This window comes from Telmatherina bonti (assembly GCF_933228915.1).
Source record: "Telmatherina bonti genome assembly, chromosome: 21".
Classification (NCBI taxonomy): Eukaryota; Metazoa; Chordata; class Actinopteri; order Atheriniformes; family Telmatherinidae; genus Telmatherina; species Telmatherina bonti.
In genome coordinates this window covers 23688604-23709815 of record NC_136630.1, presented here as the reverse complement: position 1 = coordinate 23709815, position 21212 = coordinate 23688604, and the positions used below count along the sequence as shown (strand labels likewise).

Here is a 21212-nt window from a genome sequence, read left to right as displayed (position 1 = left end):
CCATCCCTGCTTTGTTTCTTCTTCTATCAAATCTAAAAAGCCTTTTTTAGAATTGCACTTCCATAGAAATACAAATATATATGTACCACTTTCAACCAGCCGTCCTGATTTATGTGCTTTTACTGTTTCTTTTTTCTTTGATTGATTTTTACCATGATTCGGGGCTTGTTTCGCAGAGTTAGATTAACTGTACAAGTTATTTAGATGAATATCTAACTGTAACTTAGTAGCTTACTTAAGTTACTGACTTGACTCTTGACATATAAAATCCTGAGAAACTTGTAATTTTCTACTTCTCAACTCAGATAAAACAGAGATCATTACTCCAATCAGAGGCTCATCTTCAGACAGATTACTCAAACTAGATGGCATTTCCTTGCCTTCTAGTTTAACTACAAAGAACTTTATGAAGATCAATTTACTGATATCTTGTCCCATGTAACACGCAACAGAAGAGTTGCCCAATCATTAAATGAGAAAGAAGCCCAAATGATGACTAGAAAGTATACGTGTGACTTGTTGGCTGTGGTAAGGATTATCAAAGTCTAGTCAAACAGGACATAGAACATTACTACTATGACTCAGTAATCATCCATGTGACAAAAGCGATGACAGAGAGCAGCAGGAAAGATTGAAAGGAGAAAGCAGTGGGGGACACAGACAAAAAAAATAGTGCTGAAGGAGCTGAAATGATCTTCTGATTCAATATCGGTATAATGTGCTAAAGCTGAGGAGTTGCATGTGACTACCTAGCCTGCAGACACAGGCTCTAAGGATGGTACCAGCAGTGCCTGGTGAGCGATCCTGGCAGGAAGTGATGAGTTTCATAAATTAGGCAAATGGCATTAAAATATTATACAGTGTGCTTTCATTTCTTGAAGGAGTAGCATTTTTCACAGACAGTTTTGAAGGTAATGGTAATTTAATTAGTTTTGTTTTTTTACTGTAATCAACCACCGCCCTTGTTTCATTTTGAAGTAAAATTTGTGTTTCCAGTTTTCGTGCAATTAATGGCCAGTGTTTGCTTTAAAGCAGCACTATACCTGATTCACCAACACAAGAGGATGTCATCACAGGAAGCAAAAAAAAAGAGAGAGAAAAGGACACAAAAGAAAAGGGGTCAACATCTGTTTGACTTTTACTTGCTAGAGAGAGCTCAGAGTACAGGTAGGATGCAATATAGATGCCAAAAGTAAGTAGAGCTTTTTAAAGAAATCTACAGAGCTATCAATTGCTTTTGTATGTTTTATGCCTTGTTAAGAAAGGCGTTCAGCATGTGGAGAACTGATGCACTGTTTTGAACAGGTGACTGAATATTTTTGCTTGAAATACATATTCTTAGCCCTAATGTGGCTTGCCTTCTTCTCAGATACCCCCATTGGCTGTGCTGGCAAGAGTTTTAAAAAGCCAATAAGGAACAAGGTTTGTCAGCTGAAGGAACGGAAGAAAAGTTTGGGGTTTTTTTTTGTTTGTCTGTTTGTTTGTTTGTTTTTTACACATGAAAATAGCTCCATGAATGAGTGTGGACATAATAAAAACCAATGTAATGAGACAGAACACAGATGACTATTAATTGGTACATATAATTTAAAAAATAACTGATGTGAGCAAAGATTTAGCTACATATCTGTACTAAATTCTGTTGCTATGCGCCAGGCCACTGGCAGCAAGTTCTTGCAGCTCCTGATCTGCTGTTTGTTTTTTTTAGACATTTTAGACATTTTTACAATGTGGGGTTTTTTTGTTTTTTTTTGGGTGTTTGTATTACTATCCTTATTTTCTTTGGTGTATTCATCTTTTTTTTTTAACTGTTATAGAGGCTAATAGGGCATGGGTGGGTTATAGGGGACTATGGGTGTATGTGTGTGCTTTGTTATCTTTTTTGATGTAAATTGTTTTTTTTTTTGTTTTTTGTTTTTTTTTATGTAAAAGCACTTTGTATTGTTTTTCAGCATGACAAGTGCGATACAAATAAAGGTTGATTTGATTTGATTATTGTTTTTTTGCAATGTGCGCCAAGTCCAGAGTTTTTGTGTATACAAAAAAGCAACTGTTGGAGCTAGCAAAGATGGGTCATGGGATATGGACAAAAATATCTAATTCCAAGGGGCTAAGGAGGCTGTTTTGTGCATGCAGAGCTGAAGTAATGAGGAAGGCTAAAAGAAATGAGAACAGGTGGAGGTACAAGCCCTTTTTACCCAGTGTAATAATGGGAACTGCCAACTTGCTGCAGAATAAGTTCAATGAACTGGAGGCACTTGTGAGAACCAACGGCTATACAGAGAGTGTAGCTTGATTTGGTTTTTTTTTGGAGTTCTGGCTGGATAACAACATGCCGGACTCATGTGTGGATCTACTAGGCTTCACATCTTTGCATATCGACGTGGAGAGGAGTGGAAAGAGGAGAGGTGGGGATGTTATCCTGTTCTTTAATGAGAGATGGGTTAATACCCGAAATGTGACAGTCAGAGAGAAAGTTTGTTGTCAGGACATTAAACTGCTTTCCATTGGTTTCCGAGCATACTACATGCCACGGGAAATTCCACATGTCATTGTTGTCTTAGTTTATATTCCCCCCAGAGCACCACCGACAGTGGCATGTGATGTCATACATGACTCAGTTGCTCGAATACAAAATCAACACAATGAATGCACTGAGGGACTGTTTTGGCTGCACTGACTGGGATGTATTGCTGGAGGAGCAAGACTTGGACAGGAGTGTTGATACCATCACACAATACATAAGTCTCTGTAGAGACACAGTGATTCCAGTAAGGACTGTTAGGTGCTATCCCTATAATAAACCGCGGATAACGAGTGCCAAAGATCTCCTGAACCAACAAAAGAGGGCATTCCTGTCTGGGAACAAGAAAAAGCCGAAGAATGTGCAACAGGAGCTTAAAAGGTCTCTGAGGCTTGCTAAAATGGAGTACAAAAGAAAGGTGGAAAAGCAGCTGGAAAACAAAGACATCAAAAAGGTGCGGAGGGGAATGAAGACCATCACTGGCTACAAGTTGGACAACTGTCATTCCACATGATGGATGATGTAGACTAAGCCAACTCCCTCAACCAGCATTGTGTCAAGTTTGACAATGCTCTATCCATCTTTGTAGGTGCCCCTCGACCTTTGCTGCTGGTTCCTCCACCTCTCCGGCTGGTTCATCTACATCTGTGGCTGGTTCCTCTGCAACTGGCTCCTCCACTTCTCCAGCTGGTTCCTGCACCTCTGCGGCTGGTTCCTGCACCTCTGCAACTGGTTCCTCCATTTCTCCGGCTGGTTCCTCCACATCTGTGGCTGGTTCCATCACCTCTGCAACTGGTTCCTGCACCTCTGCGGCTGGTTCCTGCACCTCTGCGGCTGGTTCCTGCACCTATCTGTCTGGTTCCTCCACTTCTCCGGCTGCTACCTCCACCTCCGTGGCTGTTTCCTCGGCATATGTGGCTGCTGTCTCCACCACTGCAGCTGTTGCTTCCACCTCTGCTGATGATCCTCCTCAAGAGCCTGCTGAGCTGCTCCATCTGTGTGTATCAACTACAGAGGTTGCAGTTGAGGGCTATTCAATTAGAGCCTTAAGATGGAAAAGGTCCCAGTTCTGTGGAAGACATCGTGTCTAATACTGGTGCCCAAAAAAGGGCAACCGGTGGAGCTGAATGACTACAGACCAGCAGCTTTGACATCTCACATAAGGAAGACCTTTGAGCGGCTCCTTATTCATTGCATGAGAATTCAGATTGATGAGGATCTCGACCCTCTACAGTTTGCCTTCCAGGAACATATAGGAGTTGAGGATGCAGTTCTTTACATGCTGCACTAGGCATACGCTCCCTTTCTTTTCACACCTGGGGATGAATAAAATATATTTATCTATAATGCAAGATCAATGTTGTAGCATTGATTGTTAAATAAAGATTCATCTAAAATGTTTCTTAGTTGAACTAGTTATAAGTCCTCAGCTACCAGCAGCGACCTTACAACAGGGACAAATGGTTTACAGGGCTCATGGGTCAGCGAAAAGAACCCCTTGCTTAGGGCAATCCCTGACATCATCAACACCTCTGCAGTGAGTCCACAGGTGCAATTAGCATCAGCAGGAGCAGCACACTGAGCTGACTTTAATGAGAGCACAGTACTGTACTGGCTGTCATGCAGTGTGTCCACATATTTTGAAAAAAAAACTTTCCAGAAGCTTTTTGAGGCTCAACTTTGTCATGAGTCACTATGTAGGCCACCGACGCAAACATGAAAGACTCCTAACCCACACTGTGCAGGTGATGCTGAGGTGAGCTAAGCCTGCAGAGACTAATATCCCCAACAAAACAAGTATGTGAAGTTCCTGTAGCCTGACTGAAGAGGTGACCCCATCCTGCAGAGAGGTCAGTGTGTCACAGCATCACCATGGCACAGTGACCTCCTGGCCCTGCTGAGCGTGCAATCTTAACCCAGAATTTTCCAGGTTTTTCCTTTGATTCAGTTCAGCCTCTAAAAGCACCTCTGATCAAAGTCACATTATTAAAAGGCAGAGAGATTTTTACTGTACCCGCCAACTTCCAAGCACACAAACAATACCGCTTTACTTCCACTTTTTCTGTATGTGCTTCAACATTTTCATTCATGGGCAACTCTCATATCTCTGTGAAAAGATAAAAAGCTGCACAATGGTAGCTGGGATGGTGGTACATTCTGGACACATGCACACACATACACACTAAAACTCAAGGGACAGGTCTCAGCGTGTCTGCGTTCTCATTGGAACATTGTGTTCAGTGCAAATGCAAAATTTGTCCTTACACAGCAGGTAAGGAGTTCCCCTCTTAAGTTATTTAAAAATATATGAAGAACACAGGTGGGGTGTTAAATCCTAAGAAGCACCTGCTTCAAGTTGGAAGCTGCTGTTCACATCTTATTAAGCTCAAGTACTCCACAATGGAAAAGTAAAAATAACAGGGAGAGAAGAGGAAATTTAAATAAAAATCTTATGCTCATACTTATGAAATTACAAGCTGTTACTGAAAGCTGCTTGGGATCATGACTGTACCACATTTAGCTTCAGCAGAGTTCTGGTGAGCTTGTACTCACTGTTCTTTTACACTCCCAGGCCAAATTATTAGGGAAACACAAATAATTATTTAAATGTTTAACAATATTGTGGAAAACAATATTTAAATAAATATTGCAGAATACTTCTCAGGTGATTGACTTTCCAGCCTGGAGGTACAGGACACGGATGCATTCATTCTGCTGCCACTATTAAAATAACTAACAGTATGTAATTATTTACCTTCATTTAAATGACATATTTCATCATTTGAGTAACATTAAAATGCTAAGTTTTCATAAAATTCTATCTTGGATGAAGATGGTCAGCAATACTCAGGAAGGCTGTGGTGTTGAAATGATGCGAGGTGAGGTGCGAGGCTAAAATGTGGCAATGAACTATTGGAGCAAATCATCCAGGGCTATGAAGTTCTGCACAATGAGTCATCATTTTGAGTCAGCTGTCCTGATGCAGGGACACAATGAATACCTACAGGACTGTGGGCCTCGTGGGACTGAGTTAAATAACCCTACACCATTATACAACCAGTCTGAACAGTTTGAACAGTGTGAAATAGTGAAATAGTGTTTCACAATAGTCAAAAGTGCAAAGAAAAAAAAAACAAAACTTAATAAATAGCAGATGTAAAAAGACCTGTTGTCTGTCGATGAAGAGCTCTCCAAGTCAGCAAGAGACTCTTAAATGGCACTATAAAATAAACTGGAAGCCAGTGCAGTACCATCAAGATTGAAGTCGGATGTGAAATATTAAGAGTTTGTCAGCAGCCTTTTCGCATTGAATAATCCAATCATGATTAAACAAAAAAAAAAAAAAAAAGATATCTAGTTTAGGATGTAACACAATGGAGTTTAGTTTGGCAATATTTCTCAGATGATAAGAACAGGAACTAGCCAGAGACTTGAAATGTTCAAATAAAGTCAAACCAGAACCAAAGGTTGTTCAAAGGTAATAACAATGGATTTTGCCAAAGAACCAAGAGTTCCAAGTGCTTCCTTTATCTTTGACATGTATTGGTGCAAACTTTTGCGTTAATACATTTAATTTGGATGAACCGAGATGTACAACAGAACATCATCTGCAGGTTTCACAATGTGTGCCCAAGTGGGAGCAAACCAATAAAAACAGGAGCAGCCCCAAAATGGAACCTTGAGGTACACCAAAATGGACTGGAAAAATAGAGATCTGTACTTTGAAGTAGCTACAACAAAAAATCTGTCAGATAAGTATGAAGAGAACCAGTGCAAGGCAGATTCTGATAGACCGACCCAGCATCTCAGCCTGTCAAGCTGAAAGTGATGGTCAATTGTATCAAAAGCTGAGGTAAGATCCCGCATAAGCAGCACCGAAAAATTACCCTTTTCATTCTTCTTAAAAAATGTCATTTGATACTCACAGAAGAGCTGTTTCAGTGACTAAATAATAGATTAAAATATCACCATTCCAGCAACCTAACAGCTAAGAAGGCCTTATCATGTGATGACCTTGTGCTGCTTCAAGTAGCATGGCAGAAATCAATGGAGAGAAATTAAATACCAGTAAATGAGCTGTAAATGGGCAAAAAGTTGGAAGAGGAAGGCTGCTAAAACACAATAACTTCCCTGAAATATATAATCCGTTATAATTCTGAATCGATAAAACTTGAAAAGCAAAAATGAAAAAAAAGCTTTCTTACTGCATTCTGCTGAGTTACAACATCTTTTTAACAAGTTGAACCAAATGTCAGCACACAAAACATATACCAGCTGGAAGCTGTTACATCAAACTGCGGGTCCTAATGGATACCTGGAGATTTAGATTACCAGTCTCACCAGAAGAAATACAGAAACATGTCTGGGATTCATTTGACTATGTGGTCTTCGCACTACTTAAGGATTAAACAATGCTGCGTGTTGTGGTGTTCTCGAATGCGTCAGGCATTATAACCGTCTAATGCACGGTTACGAGTTGTTTAATCTGCTTATGCCATGGCCCCACATGGTAAACATTTTATAATAAATTTATATTTCTATATATCATATTATATTATTCTATATTATATTTCTTTCAACCTATGTTGTAGTGAACTTCCACAACCTCCTGCAATTATTGTACATTGCATCTGCAGCCGGATCCGACTGAGACCGGCCACCTGGGAATGCTTTAGGATGGGCTAGAGATGCATTAGAGTCGTACCATGTACTACTACATGGTACTACTCTAATGCATCTCTCTTCCATTTTTTATGTTCATTGTCATGAGATAAGCACACATCTAAGATCATTCTCAATTTGTTTTTATTATTATGGTTCTTCTCAATTGTTCTCTCCACTGCCCACTGACCCATGACCCAGGGAGAGATCTTAGAATAATGTTCCAGTCCCTTGCCAAATTCTCGTATCAAGTTAATTGCATTGATGTTTCATCCCAGATCCGTATGAATCTGTGTAAAAGCTGGAAATGGTAGCCCCATTAAATCATAAAACGCCACCTCTAGTACTCATAACAGTCAGTGTTGCTCAAAAGAACAAGATAAATATCTTTTCATTACATTTGTGTCGGATTAATTTCCATCAGTTTAATGCCATTAGCTTGAATAACTCCCATTACAGCCAGTTACAGCTCATCTTCCACCACAATGCTCAGAAAGGGCCATTTGTGATCACGTGTAGTGCCAAAAGCCCCTCAGTAACATTTACTTTAATGAAAATAATTGGCTTCTCCTTCATGACGATCATGTCCTGCTGGATTGTGCAGGTGTGAATGTGGACTGAATCAATGACTGAATGAGTCATTACTAAATGGTTAACGGGATGGCCATGTTAAGCTGCCGCACGTGTGCCTGTTCAGTCTGTGGATCGAGTTTCATAACAGTTGATGAACCACTTCAATTTAAGACAGGGACCCCCACAGTCAGGCAATTATGTTGGGACGAGAGGTTTCACATTTCTAAAAAGCTGCATCAGGTTTTCAGTCATGCAAGACACGTTAATTCTCAGAGTTCTGGATTTAAAATGTTTTTTTACCTTTTCATCCTGTTTTTTATTTTATTTTTTGTATAATGACTCCTACTATTGTAAAGTGACCTTGGGTTGCTTGAAAAGTGCTTTAACTAAAAATGTATGATGATGATGATGATTTTTTTTTTTTAAGTAACTAGATATTATTTCGCCTTTTTCTGTTTTATTTATCATCTGACAGACTAACTAGTTAGGGGGATATTTTTTATTAAAGGGATGTTAAAGCTCACAGCTTTGTGACTATTGTCAGAGAAATAATCCTAATATTATGATTATCACAATAATTATGCTTTAATTGATTTTACAACAGCATCAATGTATTAAATTACATGAACATTAATTAATGATGTTTAAGTTTTACTTATTTATGTGTAAAACTACAAAATTAATAAATCTTTTAACGAATTCCCCTCTACTATGGAAACAGTATTTACTTTATATTAAGTCTGGATTTCCACTGAAAAAAACAGATGAAAAAGCTACAGAACCTCAACCTGGACTGGGGAGGCCTATTTCTGTAAACTAGCTTATATAAAAATAAATAAATAAAACAACATTCCCACTTTTTTGTTGTCTTATTTCTTAAAAACTAAAAAATTATTTTGAAAAATATATACATTTTATATCATCCAGTTCATCATCTAGCTAGTTTTGGACTTGTGCTGTCTTTTAGCGGAAGAGCTGCTTACCGAAACATAAATAATACTGGAACAAGGAAAATAATAAATAAACAAGACCACATGTCTAAAATCAAATTGGTTTCCTATTTGGCCCATTCCACACTGATGACAAAATAAAGCATTGACTTTAAGTTAAGATAATTAAACTATCTAAAGAAAAAAAAAAAGATGCTATCATCCAACCAGATCCTACACAACTGCATTTGCATTGGTAAACAAAAAGGTAATTACTGTATATATACATTTACTTTGCAACGCCATCCTGGAGGTGGTGAAACAAATTTCACTGTAACACTGCAGCTGTTTATGTCATATAAAGGCCTCTGAAGGCTGGCGAGACGTCTTCCACAATGGCATCTTTGTATTTTTTTTTCTAAAGCCAAACAAATCTGACAAAGTTGTAGAGCTGTACAATATATCGTTTCAGCACAGTCATTGCAATGTGGATGTGGGGAATAGTCACATCGCAGAGTAGGAGGCAAATGAACTCATGTTCATTTGTTTCTTCTGTCCATTAATGACCTGCAGACACAGATGGGGAGCCCATTCATTTTAGATTAAGACTGCTCCAACATGGGTAGTTGTGAATGAAACGTGATAGAACAAAACAGTCACTCAGGATCTAGCACAATAAAGTCGAGAAATAAACAAAAACAAATAAGAATAACTCTCAAATACAGAAAAAAAACCATGATTGTAACATTCACAACAAGAGGTAGTGTAGGTTAGTTGTCAAGAAGATGTCAGAAGTGCAGCAAAACTTAAAGTGTCATTCAATTCATCTGTTGAAATTCCTGTATTTTTTTCATACTGCAGGGTTAGAAAAAAAAGTGTCCATTTTTTTTGTGCAGCCCTACAAAGATGATGTAATCTGTTTGTAGGGAATAAAACTTCCTCCAGTGTACTTTACCACTAACACATCCTTTCTGTGTGGAAGCTGCATTTAGCACCACAATTAATTAGGAAATACAGTAAATGGAGTATTGCGCATGTTACTCTTAAAAAGTATGAGTTTTAGTTATTTCTCCCCAAAAGGTAACTGAGCAAGTAATGATGTTATATCAATATAAGTGTAACTCAGGAAAGTAACTATTCTGTCACCTTGTTTATTAGGGATGGGAAAATTGAATCGAAAAATCAAATATTGGGATTTTTTGTTCACAATTTTAAAATTGATTTTTTTTCAAATAAATAAAAATAATCCATCATAAAATTTTTGCCATTTTTATTGATCTTTTTACTTGTCTCCTTGGGCATTATAGCAGGAGAATGATGGTCTGCCTACTGTGTTGTTTTTTCCTAAATGAAATCAAGAAAAATGACGAGCAAAATAAAATTTTTGTACATTTTTTTTTGTTTTTAATCTACAAAAACCAGCAATATCAAAGAATTGTAAGAATCGCAATTTAAATAGAATCGGTACCCAAAAAATTGGAATCAAATCGAATCGGGACAAAAACATATTGTCACACCTTTTTTGTTTGTGGACGATCAAGCAGCTCCATACGGAAATAAACCATTTAAAAACCAAAGTGGGAATATTTTGCTCACATAAGCGAAGGTTCATGACTTTAGCCAGCGGAGACAAACCATGCAAGTGTATCGACACGGAAGTTATTTTAAATAAGCCAATGTTTGACTAAGGAATTAAAACAAGGTTTAGGAAAAGCAGGCTGGTTGTTATTTTTCTGCTTTAAAGAGTGATCAGTTGGCTGTGTGTGGTGTGTGAACTGCCATAGTATTTACTGAATGATCTGTCCTAAAAGGTGTGTTAAGCTTTAAGGGCTATTCTGTGTCAAAGAATAAACATTTAATAACATTTTAACTTTAAAACTTTGTGCTTCTGACTCATATTTTGAAAATACACACACACACACACACACACACACACCCACCCCTTGCATTTTCAAATCCTTTTTGCAACTTAATTTCCATCAGATCTGCAGTAACAGCTCACTAAACGCCAGCCAACTACATCGACAGTACGGTTGCCGATTATCCACATGCTTTAAAAAGACAACATCAGACAAGGCAAAACTTTCAAGAATCCATTCAGCAATCAGAATATGAGTTTATCTCAAAGTTTGATGACGCCATGCTGTTATTTTGCCAAATCAGAAATGCAAAACAGGGACACGAGCGTGGCAGCTGTGATTAGTTCCCCTGCCCAACTCACATGAACAAATCACAGTAGTTAATAATTGATTGTTATTTCAAAATGTATTTCCTTCTTACTATTTTAATTTAAATGTTTAAATTACAAAACCCTTCGCAGTTAGACTTCTTTTTTTATTAATTCCTTGCTGAATTTCAAATTATATTAAGAAATCTATATTTTCTATAAGTAATTGCTCATTACCAAAATGATGTATTTCTCCTCAATACTTAGAATATCTGCAGAATAAACAGCTTTATACGAGACCTTATTTATTGTGAGCTTTCAGTTTGCAGAATTCACTCACAACACAATAAAAAAAAGGAAGATGTGATTTCGTTAGAGCCTGCATAACACTCACTAATGCTCCTGAAATCTGGATAATCTTTAACTAAAATGAAAGAGACTATTTTTACTCTGTGCTTTTGTGTAAAGGACTCATGAGGATAGAGATGTTCACAAGGTACTGCGATTATATTATGCAACATATGCACACATGCATCTAATCATTCTTCAGATCCCAACAATCACTTCAAAAAGATCAGTCATCTGGTAAGTGCAGCCCAGCAGTCTGCTCAGACTCGGGTTCGGTTTGATAAGAAAAAAAAAAGCATACATCTGAACAGATGTGTCACAGGGTGGTTTCTTGAGTTTTTCCATTTATTGTTTTTATCAGTGGTATGTTTATTTATTTGACTGTTTTTATGCAATTTGCATGTTTGGTTTTATCCCTATTTTATGTAAAACTGTTTGACCCTGCCTCCCAGTGTTGTTTGGGATGGACCGCAGGTGTGTGGACATTGAGTGAGGGCTCAGAAACCCAGTGACTGTTGAGCGGGTCGAAGACCGATGAATGGGCAGCCGACAGGGTAGGAGTTTGTTTCCCCCCACAGGCTTATTGGTGGAAATGCGAGGCTGAGACGGCGGTGACTTGGAGCACAGCTGGAGTGGCATGACCTGGTGGTGAACGAGGCAGATTAGAGTGCCGCCGAAATGGCAGTGATCTGGCAGTGAGCGAGGTGGTGAATCGGGTGCAGAGGAGGCGGCGGTACGTCAAAACAGAAAGTGGTTACGGCGGTAAAGAAACACGCTACGATGGGCAGGGGAGCCGGACGCTGCCCAGTTATGTGAGTACAGCAACTTCTCTGCAACATTCTATCGCTGGGTGGAGCACTCACGTTGCCTTTTTACGTGTAGGACCATCCAGACGAGGGTTTCCCCACAGAGCCAGGCTTGACCGCCAGCGGTGGAAAAGCCACCCTTCAATTGGAGCGACATCAAGTCAGCCAAAAACTGGTTTTAGTTTGTAGCAGCAACTTGGGAAATTTATGGACATTTCCTTTTTTTTTTTAATCTTTTTACTGACTTTTAAACGCAGTGTTTTCAACCCTAAACTGTAAAAAGATAAATCGGGTTGAATTTACTGGTCTCCCTCTTTGGTGTTATAGGGATGCTTTCTGCTCGGTCCACCATTTAGCTTGGGGATCTGATATTCAAAGTAGTGTGGCTCAGCCTGGTCACAGATACATTGCTGTTCTGCAAGTTTCCAAAATTTCCCCATGTTTTATATCTTAAATATTATCTAGATAGAAAATATTTTGTGAACTCTACTGGCTATTCTCAGTCAGTGTTTACTAAACCATCACTACCAGTCAGCAAAACAGGTCAGAACCCCCACTGTCTTCCCACCCAGTGAGTAATATGCTGCTAGACACAAAATGGCTCATGACCAGAGTGATGTGAACTCATTCTGTATGAATGATTTTTTTTCTATGAATCAGCATTTTCCCCACATTAAATTATGGCTGCATCCATATAAGACTTAGATCCCCAACCACACATCACTATGGCCGATGTCCTGCAGGTAATGGATGTGTCCATGGGCGTGGTGGTAGGGGGAAAAGTGGACCTGACTACCTAGGGCTGAGTAGGGAGAGGGGCCCATGAAAATCCGATGTTTTTATCATTTTTATTTTTTATTTTTTTAAGTTTTTATTTCCAATAAATTGGGCCCTCCAATTAATTGGTGTAATAATTTATTTAAAATATATTGATAACATCAACTGAGAGAATGAACTTTATGTCACACAGTTCTCCCAACATATTGAACTTACTGGTGGGGTGGGTGGGGGGGGGGGGGGGGGGGGGGGGGGGGGGGGCTCTTGGGGACGCAAAATGGTTTAGTCCACCCGACAGCAACCAGAGGCAAGTTTAACCCTCTGGGAACCAAAGGTATTTTAGAGAAATAAACCGGACTTTTTATTTAGTTTAAATACTAATAAACACCACCTTTCAATGCCCCATAATGTCCTATACCTTGTTTTTTTTTCTTTTTATTTTGAATTGAAATATCATAAACTGCTATGTAAATGAGGCTCCTTTGCTTGAAATAAAGAGTATTATAATTTCGAAGCATGACTAAAGGTACTGAAGGGGACTGAAGCACCGCAGCTTTCCGAAGTCAGTTGCACACACTGTATCTGTTACCAAGTTATACATCTGTTACGACGCCGTCGTGTCGTTTATGTTGAAATAAACTACTTGAGTAATGCAAATGTTTGTTTGAGCAATTACACATGGTATGCGTGTGTAAAAGCTGTTTTCATAATCTATCGGCCTTGTAAATACAGAAGGCAGCTATCCGACTGCTAATGACACTGATGCATAGTGATTGACACTGTTTGGAGGCGTTTCCTGAGGCATCATCGGCTCTGACTGGACTAACACGGGTCATGCGCCAAAGACAAAGGATCTGATTGGATCACCTATTTTGACACAACACTATCACCTACGAATGGGCTACAGTGATGCCGGAACTACCGTCTGAAAGTCCGGAGTCTCCTGATTAAGAGGGGGGAAAAAAGCAAGTTTCTATCTTTTATGGTGCTCGATTAAACACAACATGGTCCCTGACATCGCAGACGATGCCGGCGTCCCCAGTGTTAATAACAGTGAGCTCATTGAGTGACCTGTGGGCCAGAAGTCTTGCTGACCAAAAAACATAAATCGGGATGTTTAAATAAGAAAGAACGAAAAGAAAAAGAAAGAAGGCAGGGTGAAGAGAGGCAGCTGTTGACTGCTTTCTTTCCCAAAGGTGAACCGAGTTCGCTTGTTATGCAATGTACAATTAAAGGTAATGTAGTCCACTCCAGACAGTTGCTGATGATGATTGTATGCCAACTTGAAGTCTTCAGCTCAGCCAGCTGCCAACCAGGCTGCTTGCTGATCAATAAAATAAACATTTATCTTATGCACTTTATTTTGAAAGTGGGTGTAGTATGTTCCCAATGCTGTTGTTATGAGAAAACATTGGTTATCAAGTGATTCATTTAAATACCTGAGCTCAGGCATTAAAAAGTTCAATGAAATAAGGAATAAAAATGTAGTTTCTTTTTGTGATTTTATTGCGAATAGAAACGACTGTGTTCAACCTGTGATCCCATATCAGTCTTTTGTAAGTCCAATCGAAATCGGATCATGACTGAATTTGAGATATCAGCAAACATTAAATTGCTATTGATATAATATTGTATGTTGATTTACATCCATACTTTCAACTAAAGTGACAACATCTGCCCACAAAAAAATCTTCATGTGTCCATACTTTGTGAAATAAGCTGATTCTGATTCTATTGGGAATTAAAAGCAGGTTTTGTTTTTCAAGCTCAAACCCAACATTGAGGGATCGGTTTGTTTTTTTGGCTCTGCCAATTGTGAATCAAACCAGAAAAAGCATCTTGGGTTTTACATAAACATGGACAATCAATACAGGCAACAACCAGTGGTTGTAGAAATATCATCATAGGACTACAGTCTGTAAAAGACTAAACCTTTCTTACCATGTTCCAGAACAAAGGGTTGAAAACGATGGCAATCACAGCCACACAGAAGCTGGAGTCGTAAAAGTTAATGTGCCTGAGGAGATCTTCCATCAGGGTCAAGTCCATCTGAAAGAAATAAGTCCGACAATACCTTATTCAGCAGTAAGAGAAAGGCTGAGCAGTTATCAGGATTATTTGGAGCTGCAAATAAAAATTAACTTGAATCCCAAAACTTGACAAGCCTACTTGATTAACTATTACTACCGCTCTGTACAATCAGCACTTACCGTTGTCAAGCCGTTTAGCCGGTGGAAACAGGTCAGGCACTTGTTTTCTGCTATAAAGCTCCACGCACTCCACTTTATCATCAATAATCAATTAAGTAATTAAGTAATTGTCTCATTCAGTGACAATCAAACTATCTTATGTCACATTAATTGGCCGCTGTCTGATACCTTCACATACCAGGAGAGGGCGCAACATTGTAGGCCACGATAAAAATCAGAACCATAACATGACATGCAGTCATTATTAGTTTTTATACTACAGCGAGTGATAATTCTGACAACTTGCTGCATTATTTTCGTATAGGCAAACACGTAGTTTGGCGAGTAACATCGCTCCGTTACGAGCGTTACAATAGCAACGTGTTAATCAGCTGGTTCAGATCAGCAGATTTTGAGAGGTGAAAGAGAGAAACGCACTGTAGCTTTACAGCGCTTGTTTAGCATAAAAAGAACATGAAGGCCAACATAAAGTAGTTCCCATACTTTAGCATATTTATTAAGTTTTGTAAATAAGGAAAAAAAAACTTTTGTAATAAATGTTTACCGTGTGGGACCATGGTATACGCAAACTAAACAACTCAGATCTGTGCATTAGATGGTGGACATCATGTTGTTCTGGACTCCACGTCGTTTACAGTCTCTAAAGAACAGCTCCACGTTGGTAAATGATGAAAATATTGAAATATTAAAATAGGCTGAGGATGTTGGCGATCTGGCCAGTTGACATTAGAATTATCACTGACCATGCGGCGAATTAACGTGACATAAAACAGCTTAATTGTCAAGGAATGAGACAATTACTTGATTATTTATTATTAATAAAGTGGAATGCATCTGTTTGCCGTTTGACAACGGCAAGTGCTGCTGGTAGCCTACAGAACGGTAAATACAGTTTATATATATCTATCTATCCATCCATCCATCCATCCATCCATCATTGATCGTTCAAACATAAATTGATTAAGACCCAGGGCAGGTTATGCTATAACTTCAAACTGACAATGACTGACCTTATTATTTTAATACCAATGCATAAAGGCAAACACGTCTCTCAAACTGACGTTAGGTTACGCCATCTGTGATCGACTAGTTTTGTCTCATGTCAGGTCCTGGATGTGTGGCACAAAAGTTTGAATTTCAGATCTGAATTTGAATGGAGAAAACTGAAAATGAACTGGGAAAATGAATCAAAGAAAAAATGTTTCAAATACAAATGTTTGAATTTTACTACAATATATATTAAAAAAAAAAAAGAAAAAAAAGATTCAATTTCAAACAGTCAATCAAATGAAAATTTTTAAAGCAATTATTCAAACAGGCATTTTCAGATTTAAATTGAACAATTCATATTTAAATATAACGAATTCATATTCACTTCCTTGTGGCACAAAGTGTATCCCATACTTGACTGTTGCATAGTGCTAAATGCAACCACAGAATCAAACTTTTATACGATAACAGATTTAACAGGGTTCAAGAAAAGTGAAGCGTGCAATAGCAAATAATTATTCACAGACTGATGAGATGTGGAGCAAGAGATGGATTTTCTTTGATGTGACACACTCGACTCTTCTGTGTGGTTTTCTGCTTTGTAGCCTCTGATGACAGAGATGAACAACAAGAAAGTGTTCGAGTCATTGCTCTTCATTTTCTATGGGTAACTTATGTGTTGTATTTTACAGCACTGAGGCCAAAAGAGCAACATGGTCAAAATTATTGCAGTTTTTTTTTTACAGTGACGTGGCAAAATAAGGTCTGCCAACTTATTGAGACATTTATTTGACATAAAAAATATACACTGAGCTTCAGCAATTTTAACTTGACTACTAGGGCTTCTTTTGTGTAATTTATCATATTTTAGATAAAGTTACACTGAACAGAAGAGAAATTTATACCACAAAAAGCCAAAATACTCAAGCATATGCTCCTACTTATCATCCCATAATGTACAGTAAATCATTTATATGGGAGTTTGTTTGCAAAATAACCATGACTAATTAAATAAATAAAAATGTGGTTGTACATACCTATCATTATTATCATCATCACATTTGCTGGGTGTCTGCTAGCCTCTGCTCCAGTGTGTCTGTGTCTTCATATGTTTTCATTTCCCTCAGTTGCTGCAGCACTTTGCATTTCTCTAATGAATTTTATTCTAAATGTATCCATTTTCTGGTGCATATCATCCAAAGCTAAAGCTGCATCAGGTGCTGCAGCCGACAAACACTGCAACTAAATAAATCAGCACCATCTCAAAGTTTCCACCATTCGGCAACAAAACTAATTGTACTATATGTCAAGGTCACATTATCTTTAATTAACCCCTTATCTTAACCATATCAGCCTAATTTAGCTCCCAAAATCTGATAACACTGTGCAACCTGTAACGTTTTAGCATTTCTGACCAATCCTGCAAACTTGAATTTCATGTATAATTTTTTTAATTTTTTTTCCATCATATGAATTAATTGCATTTTCATTCCAACATCAGCTGCAAGTCAGAACTGAAATCATTCTGAGCTTCATGAGGCTTATCAGCTGTGAAATGAGTAGCCAGATGTAAATAATGCAATTTCCATTACACTTAATTTACCACAACTTTTGACTGGTTGGACTTTTGTTTTGTTTTTTTGCTTAAAATGGGATTAAGAGATGAAAAAAAAAAAAAAAACTATGTAGAAAGGAGTTATTGGATAACACTGTGTATCTGATCTGTTTATCTACAAGCAAGCTGTGGTGCTCATATCAATACCATGCAGGAGATCTGGATGTTTAAATGATTTGAATAGTTAATAATTATAAAATAAACAGAATTCATTCAATAATACAAAACTGAATTAAATTAAATCAAATTAAAGTTAAATAATACTTGATTTAGCCCTGATTGATAAAAGGAGGAAGAAGGAGAAGGAAGACAATAGAGTTTGAATGCCTTGAGGCTTAAACATGAACCAAAACATGGCCTTGTCCAAGTCTATGATGTACACAGCTGAGCATCCCTCTCAAAGCTTTACAACAGCAGATGCAGAGACAGAGCTTCCTGCATCTTGAGGGATCCCACGCATCCTGCTCACAGACTCCTCAACCCGCCTTCCATCAAAAAGCAGGCCACACAGCAACTGGGCAACTGTGCAAGGTCCACCAGGCTGAAATAGAGCTCATGAATTGTAACCTGCTGCCATAAACTTCAGCTGAAAGTTCAGCTAAGTTCTTAGAAATGTATTTTTAATTGTTGCAGTATTTCAAAAATATATTTTTATATTTCACAAAAGGTCTGCATTAAGGCCTTGTTAATTATTACACAGCACAGATAATACTCCAAGCTACCCATCACTTACTACCACACAATGTACAGCATAGATATAAAGAGGGAATTGTCAAAAGATGTTTCCAGTTAAACCTTATTATTTAATGTATTGTACTTATTGTTAAATATACTGAGCGTACTGTTTTCACTGTTAATTTTGTGATTATTATCATAAATAAATTCACTAGTTTAAACCAAGTTTGCTATGTTTTGGCTTCATTATATTTGGCTTCATTATTTTTACATGGCATTTTGTCGTTATTTTAGTATGTTCTAGGACCTGATGTTAGTAAGTTGTTCCTATTTTTTTTTTTCAGAACTCCATACAACTTAATGAGTAATATTTAAGTTGAATTAGTAAAAGTAACTGATTAGAAAGGCGGGATAAGCTTGAAAAAGTCAGTATTAATCAGTGTTTACTTAGTTCCTCTCGCTTCTTCACTTTTTCAAAATAAAAGCAAAAATAACGTTTATAAAGCTACATTAATTCATTTTCTTTTTACAATCACTTTTAAAAGTATAAACACTTACAAGTGTTGTGTGTTTAATTTAAGCACTAATTAACTGTTTATAGAAGTGACCTTCTTGTTTATTTCCCCTTGAATTATGCTTTTAATTAGGAAGACATGCGGTGCAGTCACACTTCCGGTTTGGGGAGCGGTTCATGAACCGCGGAGTTCACGCAAACAGAGGGTGACGTTGCGTTCACGTTACTCTGCTGTGCTGTGTTCACTGCTGGTCGGAGCCACTCAGCAGCCTGGTTATGACCGACAGCCGGTGTTACCTTGCTGTAATCGACGTTGTTGAGTCCTCCGCAGCAGTCCAGCAGCTCGAGATGAGGATTTTCCGCGGGACAGTCTCTCCGCGCAGCCGCAGCGTTGCTGTCGCACATGCACACTCAGAGTTCGTGCGTTCACGCGCGTGTTGAAGGTACAAGTTTCCCAACAGAGAGGGCAAGGTCTGGTTTTTAAAGCACTGGGAGGCTGTTGGCCTCGTTGATATCTGGGTAAATTACACCGGTCTGAATAACCTGTAACCCCGTTCAGTGCATTCTGGGTGATGTATTTTTTTTATTTAATGTGTTTTAATTGAAAGAAGTGGCATTTATGATAAACTGTTTTTTCTTTAGTGTTGAAAATTATTTATTTTTTAATCTTTTTCTGCCACACTTGGATATTTCAAATTTAGTCTGACCATATTTCCCTTAAAAAAGAAAAGATTTTGAACCTGAGTGACACCTGCTGGTTATTTATCAAAAAAGTTTATTTGCAAAGACTAAAGATAAATCCTTATTCATCAAGTGAAAACATATTTGGCAATTTTATAATAATAAAATCAAAACACTAAGACCTAATGTATTTTTTCCTAATAATCCTCCTCTCAGGTATTCCGTCTTAGTGTCTTGTCCTCCTTTTTTTTTCTCTTTTAATTCATATGCCTCCTTCTCCTGTCTTCTGTCCTATATTCACCATTTTCTCATTGTATTTTCTGTTTTACAGCTTTATTTTAGTGTTTTCCTTCTTAATGTCGTTTTCTGATTCTTATTTCAGCGTTGATCCCTCTGCCCTTACTGTTTATTAGCTTTTCAAAGTTCTTTTGATTCTTTCTGGTATACTTTCTTTTTTCCTCATTTCCTCTCCTTTTTTTTCCCTCTGTCATCTCATCTTTTTTCCTTTAGTCCCTTTATTCTTATCCTTTCCTTCATCATTTTCTGTCTTTTACAGAAATACCTTATTTTCCCTCTACCTGCTCGTCTCTGTACTTTCTGCTCTTACATCTTCTCAGGTTGTTTTCATCTTCCTTTTTGTTGACTTTTTTCACATTAATTTCCCCTTTACAAACAATGCTGAAACATAAGCTCCCCTTTTCCTCTCTCATTGTGTTCTTGCTGCTTCCTTTTGTAAATTTTGATTTACATGACACCTATTTTCATTTATTTATTTTTTATTTGTTTATTTCAAACAGTAATTAGATTATAACTCAAACATGGATAAAACGACAAATTAAACAAAATTAAGAGGTCACACATGTGACGCAAAAAAAAAAATTACAAGGGAATAATCTATATGTTCGAAAAGGAGTAGGAAGAAGTGTAAAACTTATTAAATCCTACCCCTTTTTCTGATTGTCAATGTTACACATCATATAATCACACTAACTACACGTCATAAATCCACATGTAAATACAGAATTACAGCTTCAGACATCAGACCATGCATATTAGCCTAGTCACCCATATAAGGCGTACAAGATCTTAACTCACACATAATCACCCCAGACTACATTATCCATGATCATTCAATCCAAAACATTGCAACGAACAATACTCCATCATATTTGCTACAATTCACAATCATCTGTGCCGAAATACTACCATATAATCCCCCAAGCACCTCCATGTGCTACCTGCAAATGCATATGAAGCCGACTCATTCCCATACCTTTAAAATCTTCTATTCTATTCTATTCTAGTCGACAGTCATTTAGAAGACGCTTTTATTCAAAGCAACTTACATATGAGTGAGAACAACAGAAGCACAAATTCAAACAGAGGACATCGTAGGAAAATGCTAGTAGACTGCCCAGTTGGACGCAGGTCCTTCCATGAAGTATTACAGGCTTTTTTTTTCTCTTTTTTTTGTTGTTTACTCCCTTCCCACATCATAATATCACCTATGTTATACTACAAAGAATTAATACCATAAAGTTTGTAACAAATAACTGGGCTAAGTTGTCCAACTTTCCAACAAATATAGCTATACTAAGTGTTGAAGTTCTCCTTGAAAAGCTGAGTCTTCAGCTTGTTCTTAAAAGTAGACAGGGACTCTGCAGAGTGGACAGAGTTTGGGAGATTATTCCACCATCGTGGCACAACAGAGGAGAAGAGTCTGGATAGTGATTTAGTCCCA

The 21212-nt window shown here is 37.8% G+C and overlaps 1 protein-coding gene across 1 annotated transcript in view; it reads right to left on the bottom strand.

The window, feature by feature from the left end:
• Positions 1-19296, bottom strand: part of pemt (phosphatidylethanolamine N-methyltransferase) — a 95004-nt gene extending 75708 nt beyond the window's left edge. Inside the window, exons 1-2 of the mRNA XM_079260427.1 lie at positions 19088-19296; positions 14728-14835 (exon numbers count right to left, since the gene is read on the bottom strand). Of these exons, the coding sequence (XP_079116553.1) occupies positions 14728-14835; positions 19088-19195 (216 nt within the window). The 5' untranslated portion in view covers positions 19196-19296. The remainder of the gene's footprint in view (positions 1-14727; positions 14836-19087) is intronic.
• Between the last annotated feature and the right edge of the window lie 1916 nt (positions 19297-21212).